Source organism: Aotus nancymaae, unplaced genomic scaffold, assembly GCF_030222135.1.
Source record: "Aotus nancymaae isolate 86718 unplaced genomic scaffold, 86718_ANA_hifiasm-v0.15.2.pri h1tg000029l, whole genome shotgun sequence".
NCBI lineage: Eukaryota > Metazoa > Chordata > Mammalia > Primates > Aotidae > Aotus > Aotus nancymaae.
Genome location: NW_026988442.1, coordinates 17,467,472 through 17,488,522, shown reverse-complemented (window position 1 = coordinate 17,488,522; position 21,051 = coordinate 17,467,472). Strand labels below are relative to the sequence as shown.

Below are 21,051 nucleotides of genomic sequence, written 5' to 3'. Positions count from 1 at the left end.
GACTACCTGGGTTTGAACCTGGCTTAGCCACCTACTTAGCCTCTCTCTGCCTCAGTTTCTTCTGTAAATAGGAACAATAATGTTCCCTGTCTCACAGGGCAGCTGTATGGAGTAAATGAATAAAGACATATAAGCACTGAGAACAATGTCTAGCATATAAAAAGCACTATGTAAGTATTTATTCTACTGTTACTGTAATATGTCTATCTTCTCTTCTAGAAAGTAAGCTTTCTTAAAGACAGGAACTATATCTTTGTCTCTTATAACCACAGATGCCTACTTAATTAAATTGAGGGCACAAAGAAAAGGAACACAAGCAGGGACTCTTGAAGTCACACAAGACACATCAACTTCCAGATGCTGTGGGGCTGGGTAGATACAGCCTCTCTGGAAATCTGGAGTCGATAAGAAACAAAATCTAGAGACTTAACCTTCTTTAAAACATGCCCACATTTTACACAACATCTCTTAGTAGTTTTTCCCCATTACTGTTTTTAATTCTAATGCTTATATACTTTTTCCCAATCACAATATGCTTTTTGTAGAAAACCAGGGGAAGAAAAACAAGCCCTCAAAAAAGTAAACAAATCATCCATAAGCCTACTAACCAAAAATAACCACTGATTATACTCTGTATATGTTTAAGCCTTTTTCTCAACTCACAGACTTTTAAATTCTATTTTAGTATATGATATAAGGCAAAGATCTAACTTTATTTTCTGTGAATGTTTGACCAACGGCTCCAACACCATGTATGTTTGCCGGTACGTTTAAGTCATTTTGCTGAACTTACAGACTTTTCCCCCGCAAAAAGTAAGCCTAGAGTATATAGTTCTATATTCAATTTTTGCTGCTGTTGTTAATGTAGGTTAAATAATTCCCCTTATCATTATTCTTCTACAATAGGAGAAGCCAATACCTGACAAACTGCTATAGGTCCTTCTCCTTCTCCCATGGCAAAACCCCTCACTCACTGCAGCACTCTACCCTGCTAAGCCCACATGGCTGGCCTCAGAATCCTTCTCCACACAGTGTTCCAAGAAGACTATGAATCAGTCATAGGCTGGGTATGGCAGATTAAGCTTACCCTGTTCTAAATAACAGATTAATGGCCTCGTAGTATTCCCTTGAGTAGACATACTGTGATTTAATTAACCAATCCCCCTTTGTCAGGCATTCAGATGATTTCCAATTTCTCTGCCTTTAACAATGACACCAAGATGTATGCATTCCTGATTACTGTGTTAGAATAAATTCCCAGGAAGGAAAGGGCCAAGTCAAAGAGTATGCATGACTTAAAACAGATTTTGATACATTTTGCCAGAAAAGTACCAATAGTGCATGAAGTACCTGTTTCCCCTTACCCTCTTCACACAAAGTATTTCCTCCAATTTGAGATAGAAAAGACAACTCATTTTGTATTTTGCATTTCTGATAGGAAGATGGTTAACATTCTTCTAATGTTTACTATTTGTATTTCTTCTTTGCCCACACCTATTAAGATGCTCATTTTGTTTATAGATTTATAAACACTGTATATTAAGGAAATTAATCTCTATCCTATGCTGCAAAAAAATAAATCAGAGAAAAGTGTTTGCCCTTTAATTTGTACATTGTGCTTTTTGACATAAAGGTTTTGAAAAGTTCAAGTAGCAAAACCTTTGCCTTTAAGAACTCTATTCTACATGTATCCTGAGCAAAATATTTTCTATGCTAAAAGAAGACATATTTTATGGTGCACTTTTATGTTTATACATATTTAAATGTTTAATCCATCTGATATTTATTTTAGTGTATTGTTATAGGGCACAGATCTAACTTTATTTTCTGCAAATGTTTGGCCAAGTGCTCCAATACCATAATCTATCCTTTCCCCACAGATTTAAAGAAATGTCAGCTATCATAAACTAAATTTTAATGTGTACTTTAATCTGTTTCTGGGCTTTTCACTCCATTTCATTGATTCATCTGTAAATTCCTGAGTCAGGACCACACTTTCACATGGTTATAGCTTTACAGTATGTTTTATGTCTGTTACTGCAAAACACTCCCTTGTTTTTGTTTTTCAGTGTTTCCTTGCCTATTCTCACTTGTTTATTATTCGAAGTAAACTTCATAATTATTTTAGAAGATTTTCCCCCAATACCTTTTTTTAAACGCTCCCTTCTGTGCTTGCAAATAGGTTACCTTTTTAGATCACCTGAAGTGTGGAAGCTAAATCAGAATCATGACTCAATAGGGTTAGTGCAGAAGGATTCAAATATTCCATGGGCCAGGAGAGCTATATAATCCCTGAACCCAAAGGCCTCAACCTCTAAGGCTTATTTGCCTCATGTGAGTGTGTATATACAAGATTTCTGGAGAATAACCTGACAAAAGATTTTTCCAGTTCACTTGGAAGAACTGGCAAGGGAGACTGGGCACTAAACAGTAAGAAACAAAATCATGCTGAGTGCAGGGTAAGATCTGGTGAGTTGGGTGATCAACAGCGAATGTGGTGGCTCAAACCTATAATCCAAGCACTTTGGGAGGCCAAGGTGGGAGGGTCACTTGAGGTCAGGAGTTCGAGACCAGCCTGGCCAACACAGTGAAACCCTGTCTCTACTAAAAATACAAAAATTAGCCAGGTGTGGTGGTGCACACTTGTAATCCCAGCTACTTGAGAGGCTGATGCAAGAGAATTGCTTAAAATCAGGAGGCAGAGGTGGCAGTGAGCTAAGACCATGCCATTGCACTCTGGCCTGGGCAATGCAGCAAGACTCTGTCTCAAAAAAAAAAAAAAAAAAACCAGAAAAAAAAAACAGTGAATGAATGTCAGTCACCTGCCGAGCTCTGTCCCTTAGGCCTGTTTAGATCAAGTATTTTATTATTATTTTTTGATCAATATCATGACCAAAGACATATAAAAGGCAAGATGAAAAAAATGTTATATGACACAAAGCTTAAAGAGACAGCAAGTACAGCAGCTGACAGAATCAATTCAAAAATTCCTGACAGGCAATAATGATGTGCCAAATCTAACCAAAGGAAAATTACTTGGGATCCACAGAGAAAACTGCAGTGAACCAAAAAGTCAAGTACAAATGTGAGGGCTGGGAGAGACACAGTTTCATAAAGGTACATGTGTTTCCTTCTGAACTCGATGACTTTAGTGAACCATAACTGTAATACAAACCAGAACATGAGACAGTTCTGCCAGAGACAATTTCTTACTCATCTCTGGTCATCCAGCACCTGACACGGGCCTTGGTCCAACAAAGAAACTTGGGAGATCCCTGTAAATGGGGGCACAGATGAAAATAGCTGCCATAAGTGGTACGGTGGTTCTAGGGTACTTAAAAGAGAACAATACAGAGTTATCCTGTATTGTTACCCTAAAACTCTGTGACATCTTAGAGGAACCAACTTCTAGGAGGGATGTGGAAACCAATTCAGGGAAACAACCAAGATTCTAAGGAGTTTGCTGAACTGCTTTCTCATTCTGAGTTGAAATTTTAAGAGTCAAAGCTGCCAAATGATGGAATGGCTTTCTTTGGAAAGTTAGATCCTTCTCACTGGGATAGTTAATAAAGGGTGACAGTAAAAAACAAACAAACAAACAAAAAAAACAACAACAACAACAACAAAAAAAACAAGAATTAGATGGTAGCATAAACTGTACCTCTCAGTTCCTTCCAACTTTGAGATTCTTCTTTCAGCTATGGTCTTAACCCCATGCTTTTAAGTTTAGAAAGTCAGAAAATTATCAAAACAAAACAAGCAGAGAATAAAATTGCAAGCAGGGAAATATTACAAAAATATACTGGGTCCAGTGTTACGTGAGTAACAAGGTATAGTGAGAAATGCAGGACTTGGGAATGAGACTGACCTGGGTCATACTCCCAGGCACGCCATTTACTAGATGTGTGGCCATGAACAGTGAATTGACAAATATTTGCTGGGCACATACTAGGTGCCAGTCATTGTGCTAGACACTGAGGACATAACAGATAAAACAATCCCAGTTTATGGCCTCCATTAAATATGCCCAATCTATTATGAACAATCAATGATAAAGGTGCCTGGTACTACCCAAGAGAAGTATCACTGGAACACAGAGTGCAGTGTCCCAACCTGATGAAGGAAGACACATAGTATTAACTAACTTATCTCTAAACCCTGATTTCCTTATCTTTCTAAACTACAGTGAGGATTAAAAAGAGATAATATATACACAGTGCCTAGTAATAGTGGGCACACAGTAAGTATTCAATGAATCTATGTACCCTCAAGTTTGTTATACCATAACAATCCTCTTCTGCTTGGCCTGACAAAGCACAGCCTACTCATGAGCCTAGTCATTTAAAGCACACGCTAAGATTTGCAGAGAACTGTCTTTAGGAATTAGGCAGACCTTCAGCAATAGATGACTCACAGCTAGGGGAAAGGATCAAGTTAGAGGTGACGGGAAAGCAATAGAGCAACATATTAAAACAGTAACCCAAGCTGAGATGGGGTCATCGATTCCATCTGATATGACAGAATATTCTCCTAGCTTGCCCACATGCATTTGCTTCAGACCAGCAGGATATTCTCCTTCAACCACAAGGGTGAGTATCAGCAAATGACCAGCAAAGCTCAAAAACACTGGGAAAGCAACAGAAATTGATGAGTCCTAAATGCAATCACTGCTGAGGGAACATTACCCTCCCTCCAAACTAAATCAGCAGTTCTCAAAGTGTGGTCCTAGGACCCCAGGATGGGGGTATGGGGGTGGCTGGAGATCCTTTCAGGGAACTACAAGATCAAAACTGTTTTATTATAAATCTAAGACATCATTTGCCTTTTTCACTCTCATTCTCTCCAGAGCGTGCAGTGGGGTTTTCCAAAGGGCTACATAACATGATGATATCACTGCCCTGATGGTTAATGAAATGTGTGCTTGAGTACTCAGAATTTTCTAAGCACTTTGGGATATTCAATAATTTAAGAGTACAAGGAGATCCTGAGACCAAAAAGGCTGAAAATCAGTAAACTAAGTAATTCTGTCCCTGCAAAAATGAAGAGAAGAACTATTAAAGACTTACTAGAGAGACAGCACACTCTAGTCAACGTGGTGTTTGGGAGAAAGAGCACACAGTGCAAAGCGGAGGCTGCATAAGGTGAATTGTCAACTGAATCTGAAATGCAGTCAAATGAAGTGAGGCATTTTTGGGTATGTGATCAAAATGACAATTGGATATATAGGAAAACAAATTTGAATGTTTCTGATCTCAACCGCAAAGTTTCATCTGAATACGCTCTAGCAATTTTCATCTTAATTGCACCTCGCTGGTCTAGAGAATTATGAAAGACACTGCACCAGTAAGAATTCAGGAACTCAAGCTTAAAACACAATGTAGTTTCCTAACTGCTTTTTGGCATGAAAAAAAAAAGTTCTTATACATAATTTCAACTCTCTTATGTTCAGATTTTAAAACTAAAACAGTATACACATTTTGTCTGAATGGAAAACACTACTGATTTTTTAAAACAAAACACACTGTCTTAAAACCAGTTGATGAACTTTAACTTTAAGGTACCTAAGATGTACATGGTGAACATATTCTGCAGAAACCGCTCCAAATTGAGAGGCGTGTATCTACCAAGTGGGCAAAGGAAATACTGGTATTCATAAAAATAAACTGAATTTCTTAAATTTCCAGTGTCATTAGCCTGCAGCACAGCTTCCTCATAATGCATCCTTAGGTTCAAGCAATGGGGACGTAATAACGATGACAGGGACTACATAAGCTCTCTCATGTTCACTGAGCACCTACAGCACAGCAAGTACTGTGGCAGGCACTAGACACAAACAAGACCCAGTCCATCTCCTAAAAATAACAGAGTCTAATGCAGAGAAATAACACTGAGCACAGAAATAACAACAAAACAAATGGCAAAGAAGCTAAAGACTGATCACATGCACTGTGGGCAAAAACACAAGAAAAGAGATGCTGCTGGAGGGAGAATTTAAAAATACAGTGAAAAAACTGGCAGTCACTATCATTAAAATGTACATACCCTTCAATCTGGGATTCAAAATTTAGGTATCTATCCTATGGAAACACGTACATAAAGACACATGTACAAATGGGTTCACGATAGCATTTTTCATAAAAGCTAGTATTTAAAATAATCAAATGTCCATCAACATAAAAATAATTAAATGAGCCATGGTATTTCCAAACCATGAAATACTATATACCAGTTAAAAAAACACAAGGTAGATAGGCATGTACTACCATGGACAGATCTGTTACATGATCCAAAAAAACCAAGGTGCAGCATATGAACAGTATGATTTACGTAGAAACAAATACATTTGCATAATTAAATGTTCACAAGGTTGCTCTAGGCAGAGGAATGGAAAGAACTTTCATTTTTCAGTCTACTCATACACTCCTGGTATTTTTCAGAATGACAGTCTATTCATGCATTACTTGTGTAATTACACACACACACACACACACACACACACACATAGTGATTCTGTATGGTGGAGATCAGTACAAAACCCTGATAGGACTCTGGTGCTAGGCAAGCTGGGTCCTGATCTATTGATAACTACTCCTATCAAAGAGGACTGTGGCCCTAGGCCCAGTAACCACATTGTCCCCACTCTGCCTTCTCATCCATAACACAGGGAAAACACAGTTGACCATGCTGCCGTCACTAGGTTGCTGTGAAGACTCTGTGACCCCTGACACCTGTGCCTTTGTTCATGCTCCTCATATTGCCTGGCATGCCTTTCTTTGTTCTTTTTGCCTAAAAAAATGCCTTAAGCACCAGCTCAACTACTATCTTTTCTGTGAAGCCATTAGTAGCCCCCAACTTGCTATTTACTGTTTCTTCTCCTATGTTCCCAAAGAACTCTGCTTATATCTCTTTTAAAGTGCCTGCTTCCTTCTACTTTGCCTTTATAATTAGTCTCCCTAGTAACCTATAAACTTGAGTGCAAAGACTGTACTATTCAACTGTTAATTGCCTGGGGGCCTCGGGCACATTAAGATTCATTAAAATTGTATGCCCTGGGAGGGACAAAGACAGGGAGAGAAAGAGAGGTTTAGAACATTAAAATCATATAAATGTGAGAGTCCCCTTGGTTAGGATTCAAGACTGACTAAAAGATGCCAGATTCCTCATCTAGCACTTCACAGTGCACTGAGGTGCCAGTGTAGTAAAAATCACATTAACTATCATATCATGGGCACTTACTATGTGCCAGGTACTAAGCTAAACACTTACATTATTCTCCTTTAATCCTCATATAACTCTGTGAGGAAGGTATTATTTCCTTATACAGATGGGACACCCAAGGCTAGGAAAGGGGAAGTGACTTATTCAAAGGCATGTGAATATCACACCAATATTTGTCTAACTTCAAAGCCTCAGACATGATCTCCACAGTAAAGCTATCACTAATAGCAAGCATGATCTGAAAAGAATAATGCAGGAGAGAGTTAACATAGCAGGGCTGATCTTGAAAAGGGCTGGCTAACAAGGCTGGCAGCTGGGAACTTGGCTTTTGAAATGTTCCCTAAGTGATAAGGTTGCTGCTTTGCCAGCCCAGGGCACTTACCAGCTGCTTTCCTTCCAGGAGTCTACAATTTTGGTAGTGGTCACTGGCAGAGAACGCCTACATGACCAGCCCTCCATAAAAACTCTGAACTCAACGTCTCAAATGGACTCCCCTGGACAGCATCAATGGACACATTTTGATGCATTTTGTTGCTGAAGAAAAGAAGCATGTCTGTGTGACCCCACCCACTGGGAAGGAGAAAACATAAGAAACTTGTATCTGAATTTCTCCAGGTGCCACCTGATGTGTCTTTTTCCCTTGCTGATCCTGTTGTGTGCCCTGTGTAATAAACCACAGCCCTGAGTATCACTGGCTTTGAGTCCAAGGAGTCCTTCTACTGAATTCCAGAACATGGAGATCATCCTGGGACTCCTGGCCCAAATTGCAAAAGCCAAAACAAACCAAAACCAAAACAAAATTAGCCAATGACATGCCACAGAGGAAACAGGGTATCAGTGGAGCAGAACCTTACTTCTCTGGATTATCTGGAAACTTAATCCGCAATTCTTGGTTTTTATATGATCTCTTTTCAAATGTGAGGATCATTTTCTTCACTGAGCTTTCATCCAATGGCTCTTCCTGGTACAAAGAGACAAATGCAACAACTTTAGTCCACAGGGATTTCACATTCACTGCCCACTACTTTCCTGTGGCTCGTACACCCCACCTCATTCTGCCATTGACCTTTCTGGGTTAAATGCACAGTACACACTTTGTGGGTTTGTTGTTGTTGTTTTTTGAGACAAAGTCTTGCTCTGTCACCAGGCTGGAGTGCAGTGGTGCGATCTCAGTTCACTGCAACCTCCGCCTCCCAGGTTCAAGTGACTCTTCTGCCTCAGCCTCCAGAGTAGCTGGGACTACACGTGCAGGCCACCATGCCCGGCTAATTTTTTGTATTTTTAGTACAGACGGGGTTTCACTGTGTTGGCCAGGATGGTCTTGATCTCCTGACCTCATGATCCACCCACCTCAGCCTCCCAAAGTGCTGGGATTACAGGCATGAGCCACTGCACCCAGCCACAGTACATACTTTATCTCCCCAATTACAATGAGGAGTAAGGGCCTGTAATCACATGCTTCTTTTTGAGTATATCACTTTGGGTGTCTTACATAATGCCTACTATCTGTAACACAGAAAATTCAGTTTAAGGTGTTAAAGACTGACCGAGCATGGTGGCTCATGCCTGTTAATTCCAGCACTTCAGGAGGCCAAGATGGGTGGATCACTTGAGGTCAGAAGTTAAAGACCAGCCTGGCCAGTATGGTGAAATCCCATCCCTAATAAAAATACAGGCACACACCTATAGTCCCAGCTACTTGGGAGGTTGAGGCATGAGAATCACTTGAACCTGGGAAGCAGAGGTTGCAGCGAGCCAATATCGTGCCACTGCACTCCAGCCTGGCTGACAGAGGGAGACTGTCTCAAAAACAAAAAAAAGAAAATATGTTAAAGACTTACTCATTCAACAAATATTTCTTGAGCACACTGTATGGCACAGAGTAAGCAACAATACTAGATAATATTATTTTACATTTACCTTGTCCTCCTTTGCTGTACACATAAAATAAGACTGAAAGGTTTAAAAGAATTGTTTAAAGTCAAACCTGAGTCAGTGACAGTGACCCTTCAATCTTTTCCTATGGCAGAAGTTGGCAAACTGCAGTCCATGAGCCAAATCCAACCTACTGCCTGTTTTTACACACTGCATAAACTAAGAATGGTTGTTAGCTTTAGTCACTGCTTAGCATTTCTTTCTTTCTTTTTTTTTTTTTTTTTTTTTGAGACAGAGACTTGCTCTGTTGCCCAGATTGGAGTGCAGTGGTGCAATCTCGGCTCACTGCAACCTCCACCTCCCAGGTTCAAGCGATTTTCCTGCTTCAGCCTCCCAAATAGCTGGGACTACAGGGCTGTGCCACCATGCCTGGCTAATATTTGTATTTTTAGTAAAGATGGGGTTTCATCATATTAGCCAGGATGGTCTTGATCCCCTGACCTTGTGATCCACCTGCCTCAGCCTCCCAAAGTGCTGGGATTACAGGTGTGAGCCACCGCACCCAGCCAACGTTTCTTATATATTACTTTGCCTGATCCTTACTAGATGCTAAGAAGGAATTCAGACAGGTAATTTGAATCCTGAAGTCGCATCAAGAATTTAGTAGCCTTGCCTAGAGAATGCAGAAAAAAACTAGAAGACCATAGAGAATTTCTGGCTTCATACATTGGAATCATACTTATGAAAGTAAATAAAATGAATATTTCAAAATTAAATAATTTTTCTCCAAAAAATCTACACTAAAATTTCTCACGTTTTATCTTCAGTTTACTTTCCAGTTTAATGTGCTGAAATGCACCCTGCTTCTCTTAATACTATCCCAACTCAAAGCTTCACAGCTTTGTAGTCACTGACCATAACTCACACCTAAAAGCAATAAAGAAATTGCAATGATGAGAACCTGAAATAGATCCTTTTGGAAAGCACTGAATCATACCATAATTTTATAAGTTCTCAAAAATGTTAGCTATTATTCTATTATTACATTTCTATCTCCACATACTGGGCTTTAAGTGGGAGCTACCTATAAATTCATTTTCAGCGTGACACATTTCTTAGATTATACCAATGACTCCTAGATCCCAAGGTTCTCTATTGAACCCCTACCTCCTCCCCAGGGTCTACAGCTTAAAGAGAGGTTCCCTGACATGATAAAAACTGCCTCAGTCAAGACTCAGAGCCTAGTTTCACTACTTACTAGCCATGTGACAATGTTACTTTGCTGAATATATTCCTCAAAGCCTCACCAAGTCCAGCTAATTCTATCTCCTAAGTCTTTCCTGAATTCATCCACTACACACTTAGAATAAAATCCCAGATCCCTCTCATGATCTATATAAGGGTCTGACAGGATCTGCCCAGATAATCTCTCCAACCCTAAACCAGGGCAAAAACCTCCATTGCTAGCCCATGTCTACTTCTTCTCTGGCACAAGTAGATGCTCCAGTGTCTGGCACACAGCAGGTACTCAGTGAAGATCTGAGGAGGGGAGGTGGGGGAGGCAAATGTTACCTGTATCTCTCAAGGTCATAGAGATGACCTAAAGAAAGGATGTACATAAAACTGATTTGTAAAATACACGAATGCAAGCTCTTACGGTTATTATTAGCAACAGGCACAATGTACCCAACATACCACTAGAATTTAACTAAAATAATCAAATATTTCTAGGAAAGGGTTAAATGACTTTCAAGCAAGCTCAGTATCTGCTACTTTTCTTTTTCTTAGCTAACATCTTGCCCCACTCTGGAGAAAAACCACATTAGTGTTAGCACAGCTCTCATGGGATTTCTGAAGTCCTAGCCTCTCCAGGATTTGGCCTTCCCTCCTTTAATTTCTCTCCAGCACTGGGCGGGGAAACTGAATTATCAGTCTTAGTCATCAGCCACAGCAGTATCTCCAATAGCTCAACGTCAGAAACCAGAGGGAGATTTCAGAAAGATGAATGCTGGTGAAGTAGCACAAAAAGGACAATAATATTTTACAAGTTCACGTGACTTTACAGGGGCAATCATCACTTGTTTTTCATCAAATGGGACTTTGGTGGCAGTGAGAAAATAACTCCTGGACTTGTAGCCTTCCATGTGTCATTTTTACAAAGTGATCTCTTTTTCCCTGTCCCTTAACAGAAGGGCTGGTCCCACATTACATTTCTGTCTCCCAGGCTAGAAACCACTTACCCATGACAGCTACTATCCTAATCCTCCAGTACCAGCCTTGCCCTACATGGGAATTATACCTGCCAATTAACTGCCGCTGCAGGGCTAACAGATTGAGCAGAAGCTGGTGAGGAGGGAAGGGAGGGAGGATGTGCTACACACACACTTCGACACACTGTTTGTCGAAGCCCTGGCAAGGCTGCTGCCCTCAGAGAGGAAATTCAGAAATTCAGGACTGTCTCCCACGACAGATTTCCAAAGTGCCATCGTCTTTTAGGGGCAGACCCCCTGATTAGCACTAGTACAAATCCTAATGAGGAGAGAGCTATTGTCACAACACAGTAAAGACCTTTTCGGAATATGAATCCGTTTTTCCTTCTTCTCAGATTCACACACCAGCCTCATTTTTTAAATCCAAACTTAGCATCATGTCTTTGAGAGAACCAAAAAAACAGCTGGCTCTTAAGACTCTATTTCCATAATTCATATTGAACAAAATGCCAGAGTGAAATAACATACAAGTTAACACTAAGAGATTTAAAAAGACACAGAGGTAAGGGCATTTTGCTTTTAATCACTGATATTTTACCTCTCCTCTTCCCAGCTTCATTCATTTATTCATTCAATAAATATTTATTAAGGTCTATCAAGAGCTAGGTATTGCTCTGGGCATCAAAATATAGCTGTGAACAGAACAGAGCCAGTCTCTATTTTCATGGGAGGTTGGAAGGAGGACAGCAATGAGTAAAACGAACAAACTAGAATTTCAAATCATGATATGTGCTATGCAAACAATATACAGAATAAAGTGATAAGGGAATGAGACAGCGGCTTGCAGGGCTACACAAGAAAGACTTCTTGGAGGAGGAAACATCTGAACTGAGACCTGAATGTGAAGAAACCAGCCACACAAAGCATTAAGGAAGAAGGGCATTCCAACAGAGGGCACAGAAGTCTGAAGGTCCAGAGGCAAGAATGAGCGTGAAGGTCCCAAGGCGTCTTGAAGAACAGCAAAGAGAGAGGCCCTGAGGTGTCTCCTTCCCTAAACTGTACTTCTGCAGTCATACCTAAATACCCGATACTGTGGCACCCCTTCAACTTCTCCACTTTTGTTGCTTTGCTAACACCGTTTTCTCTGCCCAAGAAGCCCTTCCTTCCACTTGATAAAATTTGGGCCCTCTTTCAAAGCTAATAATGCAGGTGCCTTCTGTGTGTCCTCAGTAAGAGCCAGGAAGCCTGCCCTGACCCTCCCCTACAGGACATAATACGGAATAATTTTAAAACTCTATCTGTCGTGTTCTTTACACTTCGCAAGATGCTTTCTCAACTGCATTAGCCCACTTAATCTTTACATTAAAATGATGAAATAAGAATTATTAACCCCATTTTACAGGTGAAGATGGGAAGCTCAGACAAGCTGAGTATTTGGCCCAAAATTATATTCTGCAGGGCCAGCCATCTCAGCTCCCACCCAAAGCTGCCACATTACCTCTTCCTCTTCCTCTTCCCCATCTCTGTCAATAATCTGAAGCAGCCTTTTTTTGTCATCATCTGCTTCTTCCACCACAGTCATTTCTTCTTCTCGATAGCGGCTGCGTTCTCGAGTACCAGTTTGCTTCCGACGCATCTTCTGCTCCTCCTCTTCATCATCCCGGGGACGTTTTGTGCCTCTATTGGGCTGAGAAAAAAGAAACACAGGATTTTAGAGCTGGACACGACATAGAAGCCGGGCATGGTGGCTCACGTCTATTATCCCAGCACTTTGGGAGGCCAAGGTGGGCAGATCGCTTGAGCCCAGGAGTTTGAGACCAGCCTGGGCAACATGGTGAAACCCTGACTCTACAAAAAATATGAAAAAAAAAAAAAAGACTTAGCAAGGCATAGACAGCAAATATCCTAAAAGGTTTTAAGAATTTTCTAACTGAAAAGCACCTAGCATACAATTTTACTCACCACATGGAGTAAAGCTCTAGGTGGTCATTTTTCAGATCCTTAATGATTCTATAAATATACCATGAAAGTCAGTGGGAATTTTTTTATATGCAGTTTTGCCACTTCACAAAAGTTCCTATGTATACAGAAATAGCAACAAAGCTACCTTAAGATAGGGACACTGGGTTAGGCTCACGTACTAGTCAAGATGTAACTCCCAATGCCAACCTCTTAGCACCTGGTTTTACTTCACATCTACAAAAGATTACAAAGCCTACAAGTAGTCCAAACATAAAATGTTACATCTGTAATTTCTGAATGTCTTCACATTATATGTAACTTTTTGGACTACTTGTAACTGTAACTTTTTTACACTTCCAAAAAGTTACAGTTACTCACAAGTAGTCCAAACATAAAATGTTACCCATATAACTTCTGAATGTCTAAGAAAAAAGTTACAGTTACTCACAAGTAGTCCAGACACAAAATGTTACATATGTAACTTCTGAATGTATTTGTAGAAGACAAAGTTACATATGTAACATGTTTGGACTATTTGTGAGTAAGTATAAAAAAGTTACAGTTACTCACAAGTAGTCCAAACATAAAATGTTACATATGTAACTTCTGAATGTCTAATGCACTCCCAATTCTATTTTACAGAAGAGCTGAGTAAGGCCCAGAGCCTGGGCAAAGGACCTAAATAGACACTTCTCAAAAGAAGACATACAAATGGCCAGATATATGAAAAAAAAAATGCTTACCATCACTAATTATCAGGGAGATGCAAATAAAAACTACAATGAGTTATCATGTCATACCTATCAGAATGTCTATCATGAAAAAGAAAGAAGAGAAAGTGTTATTGAGGGTATGGAGAAAAGAGAGCCCTGTGCCCTGTTGGTGGAAATACAAAAAATTAATACAGTCATGATGGAAAACAGTATGGAAGTTCCTCAAAAAATTAAAAACAGAATTATCATGTGAACCAGCAATCCCACTTTTCGGTATGTGACCAACGGAAATGAATTCAGTACACTGAGGAGATATCTGCCCTGTTCATTGTAGCATTATTCACAATAGCTAAGATATGGAATCAACCTATGTGTCTGTCATTAGATGAATGGATAAAGAAAATGTATATATACACAATAGAATTCTACTCAGCCCTAAAAACTGGGGAAATGCTGTCATTTGAGACAACCTGGATAAACCCGGAAAACATTAAGCTAAGTTAAATAAGCCAGGCACAGAAAGACAAACACCTTGTAATCTCACTTGCACGTGGATTCTAAAAAAGCTGAACTCATAGAAGTAGAGAGTAGAATGATTGTGACCAGAGGCTGGGGAGGAAGGGAGAGGAAGGGAAATGCTGACTAAAGAGTATAAAGTTTCAGTGAAACATGAAGATAAGCTTTAGTGATCTATTGCACCGAATGCTGAATATAAGAATAATGCATTGTACCTTTAAAAATTGAAAAAACAGATTTTAAATATTTTCACCACAAAAAAAAAATTATTTAAGGTGTTGGATTTGTTAATTAGCCTGATGTAATCATTCCACACTGTAAATATATATCAAAATATCACCTTATACCCCATAAATATATACAATTATTATTTGCTAATTAAAAATAAAAGTTTTTAAAATAAAAAATAATAACAAAGGCCCAGAAACAAAGTATTACATAAGATCACAAAACCATTAGTGCACCGCTGAAAATAGAACCGGCATTTCCAGACTCCGAGTCCAAGGCCCTTTCTACCAGACTCTGATGAGACCTCATTTTGCCTTTTGTTGTGGTTGTTTACTTTGCAGAGATGAGGTTTCACTATGTTGCCTAGGCTGGGCCTGAATTTCTGGGCTCCAGCAATCCTCCTGCCTCAGCCTTCCGAGTAGCCGAGACTACAGGTGTGTGCCACTGCAACCGACTCATTTTTGCCTTTTACAATGCAATCCATGAAGACGTTCTTACTGTTGTTTTCCACTAAATTAGAATAAAACGGAGCAGTAGTAAAAGTGGCTTCAGAGCTGAAGAGACATGGCCCTGCCCAGACACCAAACAGCCCAGGGTCTCCATTCAGCTCAACTTACTCCTGGTTCGACTTTGGGCCCATCACCTACCTCTCTAAACCTTTCCTCATCTGCAAATGGATATTATAATTCTTTTCTCTGTGAACTTCAAGTGAAAGAACGCCAAACCATAACGGTACTAAACAAATACATAAAATCATGACTATGAAGTAATTCACAAGATTCGGTCTTCTCCAACAAAACATTTATGTAGATTCTTCAATGAGATTTTCTTTATCTGATATAGTAATCACACCCACCAGCAATACGCTTGGTGCAATGTGGTATGTTACTACCAAACAGAAGAAAATGCCACTTTCACTGCCAGCCTGCCAAGTTGTTTGGTAATAACACAAAAATTTCTATTACAGATGTTATACCCCTCACCTTTTGACTTTTATTGAACTGTACTTTGCCAGTGGTAGAAAGCCATTCCCTCTTTATTCATGTTTCCTGCTTGTTCCACATACCAGGTGCTTTAGTAGGTTTGAGCATATGACATTGTTTAGAAAACTCACATTCAACAATTTAGTTTGTAGGGTACCACCTGCTATTTTTCACTCTCTTCCTAGTCTCCCTGAGAGAGATTGTAATTTCATATGAACACACTCTACTTTCCATAAGGACAAAAATTACAAGGATCTACTATCATCATTACTGCTCTACCCTAAAAAGAAAAAGAAAAAAGAAAGCAACATGCCAGTATCCACATACAGACTACAATAAAAAAGGAGGTGGTGGTTTTCATGTAAAAAGAGGAAGGGAAGGTAGCTTCATTCTAAAGGAGGGCAGGCTTCCAAATGGAAATCTGCAGCTCCTCAGCAGGTAAGGAACTTCAGCCCTCTGGGAACACTAATTCTTTCAAGCTCATAAAATAAGCCCTGCTGCGATTCTGATTAGCGTGAGCCTACCGCAGCAGCCAAGTCAAGGCATGAGCTCCATAGTTCTCCACAGAAAGATTTCTAGATTGTTTATCTCTGAGGAGAGAAAGAAAAGACAGTGGGCCACAATTAAAAGGAGAAAGCTACATATTGCTACAGTTAAGAAATGCAAAACAGAAAAAAAACACTAGCAATCTCTCTCTTTTGAACACATCTTCCAATCCTCCTCTTTAAAACAAACATTTCAGAGGTCAGGGGAGAAGTTTCATTTATTAAATTCCCATTAAAATAGTACTTTCCTTCTGCAGAACTTCAATCTTCACCACATCTCCCACAATGAGAAGTAGTTACCAGTTCTGTTTTATAAGCAGGGAGACAAGATGCCTAAGGTCTTTTAATAAATTTGTGCAAAGACAACCTGGTCCCTTCTCAGAGTTGAATCTGATCTCTGGAAAACTGCTCATCTACCAAGATTCCAGGACCTTAACGGAGACAGATCTGACAAACTTTCAGGCAAAAACATTCACCTATAAATATGTCATGTAAGACCTTAAGTTAAAACAATACTTGTTAAACAATCCCACAAATATTAAAGAATTCTAAGGCTTGAAGGGTCTTCAAGTAATCAGCTGCCAGTCCCAGGCTTCCAAAAGGGTCATGTATAAATAGGGACACAGGAATAAGCAGGGCCAGTGTGGATTCTTGAGACAAGAATAACTCCGTTAACCTTTATCAACAGTCTAAGTATGCCATCCCTAAGAGGGCTACCTTTAAATTCACCAACCGCTTCTCCAACCTTCTCCCTCACACAAGGTACTCAGCTTTAGCTTTAGCTCCTCCTAACAACTCTGTGGCAGAGCGGTACCATTATGATGCTCTGCTACAACTCCTTCAGCAACACAGCAGCTCCCACCTCCCTCTCCAACAAACGGTAAGTCATGCAAAGGCCCTGATGTGGTTTACTTCCACATTTCTCTTCAAAAGGCAAAAATTTTAAGAACTTCATTTCTCTTCTTAACCCTCAAAAGTCTCTTTTTCAAACACTAACGCTGCAAAAAGAGACATTTTGAATCATTCCTGAGATTTAACCACTCTGAATAATAAGAGTTAGGATTCATTTCTTCAACAAAGTGCCAACTTTGTGATGCATACTGGGGATGTAAGTGTGAACAAGACAAACACCACCTTGTTATCAGAGCTTAACAATCTAGAACAGTGTTCAACTGAAATATAGTACAAGCCATAGATGTAATTTAATTTTTTTAGTAGCCACATTTAAAAAGAAACAGGTAATAATGTTTATTTAATCTAACATATCAAAAATATTATCATTTCAACATGTAATCTATATTTTAAAAATTACTAATTTGTTATTTTACATTATTTTTCTCACACTAGGTCCTTGGAATCTGGTATGTATTTTACACTGATGGTGCATCTCAATACAGACTGGCCCAATTTCATGAGCTCAACAGCCATATGAGGCCAGTGGCTATAGTACTGAACAGCACAGGCCTAGAGGATTTCCACCTGAGGGGTTCCAGCTCCCTGATACAAGTCAAAATGGACTTGCCTTTCCAGCAACATTGAATGAAATATGGACTCAAAACGTTGAAGTCCTGCCTGTTTGTGAGAGTCACACTAAAAATTATGAAGCTAACTCAATAATTAGCTGACCAAGAAATAAACTTCCTAATTTATATTTACCCAATATTCACCACTGAGAGAGTGACTGGTTATATAAAACAAAACAAGAATTGTAAGCAAGGAAGCAGCTCAGAGCTGTCAAACTGATTTCACTAAAAGGAAGCCAAAGGGCTCTTGATCCACAAAAAGAATGTAACACACAGCCTGTCACAGAGGTCAACAGCTCAGGCCGAGCTCTCCCTGTGTCTTACACAACCAATCCCAAGAGGTTTAAGCCATTCTTACCAGTCACCTTTGGAGATTAATTTGTTTTGGTATCCGAAAGGTGTTTGGAATCCCTCAAGATGAAGGAATGACAAAAGCAACTCTTCTTAATAAAGTCATTTCTCTGCTTCTGCTGCCCACAGGACTAGAGAAAAAATGATTAACTCTTAACTTCTGAACATCAGCCTTGAAGGGTTTTTACAATCTTCTACAATTCCCTATCTTATTCCCAATAGGCGGTGAGTGGTATAAAAGCTCACTAAGCACTTCCCACCATCTAACCACACAGCTGGTAGCCTTTCTAGGATAAAGGATTCCCACTCACTCAAAGCTCAGAGTAGGCTTCACGGTAATAGAGAGATGCCTTTACTTGCCAATAATCTTGAGGCCTATTGCATGTGTGTGTATGTGTCTCCATCCATGCCCCTGAAAACAGATATCAAGACATCTTCATGAAAGCTCTGAAGGAGTTAAAAAATTAAATAAGCAATCTGCCTAGGATACTCCCTGCGTACCCAGACAATATCCAACCTAAGCTTTGGGTTTCATTTTTCCCTTTTTTTTTTTTTTTAATTAAAAAGCAGTGAGAAGCCATAGCTATAATGAGGGGCTGTGGGAACATGCAGTTATATTGAGCTCAAAGTAATGTACCATAGGAAGAGGCTACATCACCAGAACGAATCCTAAATTAAAACTCCAGTATGAAACCAACTCGATTTCCTCTGAGCATGCAATCTATATTATCGCATTTATGGGCTGTCTTGACCTCAATTAGGCTCGGGGGCGGGGGAAAAAAGAGAACTTCTATAATGAGCAATAATGGTATCATTATGAAAAATTATGAAAACACACAATGCAATTATTAATGTGAAGAGCGCATTCGTATCAGAATACAAGAGTGTAAATGTGTGCATTTGTGTCTAAATACAGCTCAACATTCCAAGTTACCTTGCTAAGAAAGGGGATAATTCATAAAAGGTGCTTTTATGAAAAAAGACGTCCAATTCTAGTAAGAAAACGGGAAAAATCAAAGGAAACCTTCTAAACGTTGTAATAAACCAAGAATTATTCACCTAGAACTTAGCAGCTCGGCTAACTTCAGAAAAGGATCTTCCAAGTGGAAGTACTGTTTCCTAGATATGAAACAACAGGAAAGACTTAGTAATTTGAGCTGGAAGAAAGAGACAATCTAGTCTCTGTCTCTCTTTATATTAATAGAATAGGGAAATCTGAGCCCAGTGAGTTTAAGCAACTTGCTTATGGTGAGCAAGACTACAAGGTTTCTAAATCCCAACATTGTGCTTTTCTTTTTCCTCTATATTAACTTAAGACTGGTTGGAAAGAAAATAAGAGGACTGTGAAGAAGTCACTAGTAAATAAACAAAGCTACTATTAAAATATAAGAATACAGACTAGTGGCTATTTTAGACAGGCTAAACTAGAAACCACCATCAACAGAAAAAGGCTTTGCTTTCAATCCATTATTGCTAGAGCTAGTGATGCCTAACCTGTTTGCAAATGGTGATATCCTGTATGGAGAATGAGTTTTGAAGTCAATTTTTCCTAAATTCAAAACCTGGCACCTCTACTCAGCAGCCCTGGAAAATAAGTTACTCCCTCTATGCTTTAGTTTTCTCTGTCTATAAACTGGGAACAATAATCGCTTTCACACAGACTTTTATGCATATATGTATGTATGTACATAAAGACCTATGTTTCTTTTCTTTTCTTTTTTTGAGATGGAGCCTTGCTCTGTCACCCAGGTTTGGAATGCAGTGGTGCGATCTCGGCTCACCGCATTCTCCATCTCCCGGGTTCCAGCAATTCTCCTGGCTCAACCTCCTGAGTAGCTGGAACTACAGGCATGTGCCAGCACACCCAGGTCATTTTTGTATTTCCGGTAGGGACAGGGTTTCACCAATGCCTGACCTCAAATGATCAGCCTGCCTCGGCCTCCCAAAGTGCTGGGATTACAGGCATGAGTCACTGTGCCCAGCCCAAAGGCCTGTGTTTCTAAAGTACAGAGCAGTTTGGCACATAGAAAACAACACACTGAGCTCACTATCTCTCTCTGACATATTTGATTAAAAAATCAAAGAGGCTCAAGGTTAGAAAGAACTCTGACCATTAATAGTTAGGTTTTTTAATGTGGATCCCTTTTTAATGTCAAAATATTTGACAAGACCGACCAAGTGCAGTGGTGCATGTCTGTAATCTCAACAATTTGGGAGGCAGAGGTGGGAGGCTCACTTGAACCCAGGAGTTCAAGACCAGCCTGAGCAACATAGTGAGAACTCACTTCTACAAAAAACTTAAAAAATTAGCCAAGCATAATGGCACGCACCTGTAGTTCCAACTACTCAGGAGGCTGAGGTGAGAGAATCACCTGAACCCAGGAGGCTGCAGTGATCCAAGTTCATACCACCATACTCCAGTCTGGGTGACACACAGAGACCCTATCCCAAAAAACAAACAAAAAATTGACAGGACCACTCGCCCTCTGACCTCCATTTTTTAGTACCCAATAATTAAGACACAGTGATGACAAACAGATAAATTACTATTATTTGGTAGTACTTTCCACTGAATTTGTGTTTTTATTATTTATTTATTTATATATTTTTTTGAGACAGAGTCTCACTCTTGTTGTACAGGCTGGAATACAATGGTGCAATCTCAGCTCACCGCAACCTCTGCCTCCCAGGTTCAAGTGATTCTCCTGCCTCAGCCTCCTGAGTAGCTGGGATTACAGGTATGCATCACCACACCTGTCTAATTTTGTATTTTTAGTAGAGATGGATTTCTCTATGTTGGTCAGGCTGGTCTCGAACTCCTGACCTCAGATGATCCAGCTGCCTCGGCCTCCCAAAGTGCTGGGATTACAGGCGTGAGCCACCGCACCCGGCGAATTTGTGTTTTTAATATCAACATTGACAAAAAA

At 39.7% G+C, this 21,051-nt stretch overlaps 1 protein-coding gene across 2 annotated transcripts in view; it reads right to left on the bottom strand.

Moving 5' to 3' along the window:
• CTNNBL1 (catenin beta like 1) overlaps window positions 1–21,051 on the bottom strand; it is a 181,000-nt gene that overhangs the window by 129,561 nt on the left and 30,388 nt on the right. The window contains exons 2-3 of one of the 2 annotated variants that reach the window (XM_012455042.3): window positions 12,802–12,990; window positions 8,073–8,179 (exon numbers count right to left, since the gene is read on the bottom strand). In XM_012455042.3, the coding sequence (XP_012310465.1) occupies window positions 8,073–8,179; window positions 12,802–12,990 (296 nt within the window). The remainder of the gene's footprint in view (window positions 1–8,072; window positions 8,180–12,801; window positions 12,991–21,051) is intronic. The other variant, XM_064382424.1, reaches the window with a different exon arrangement.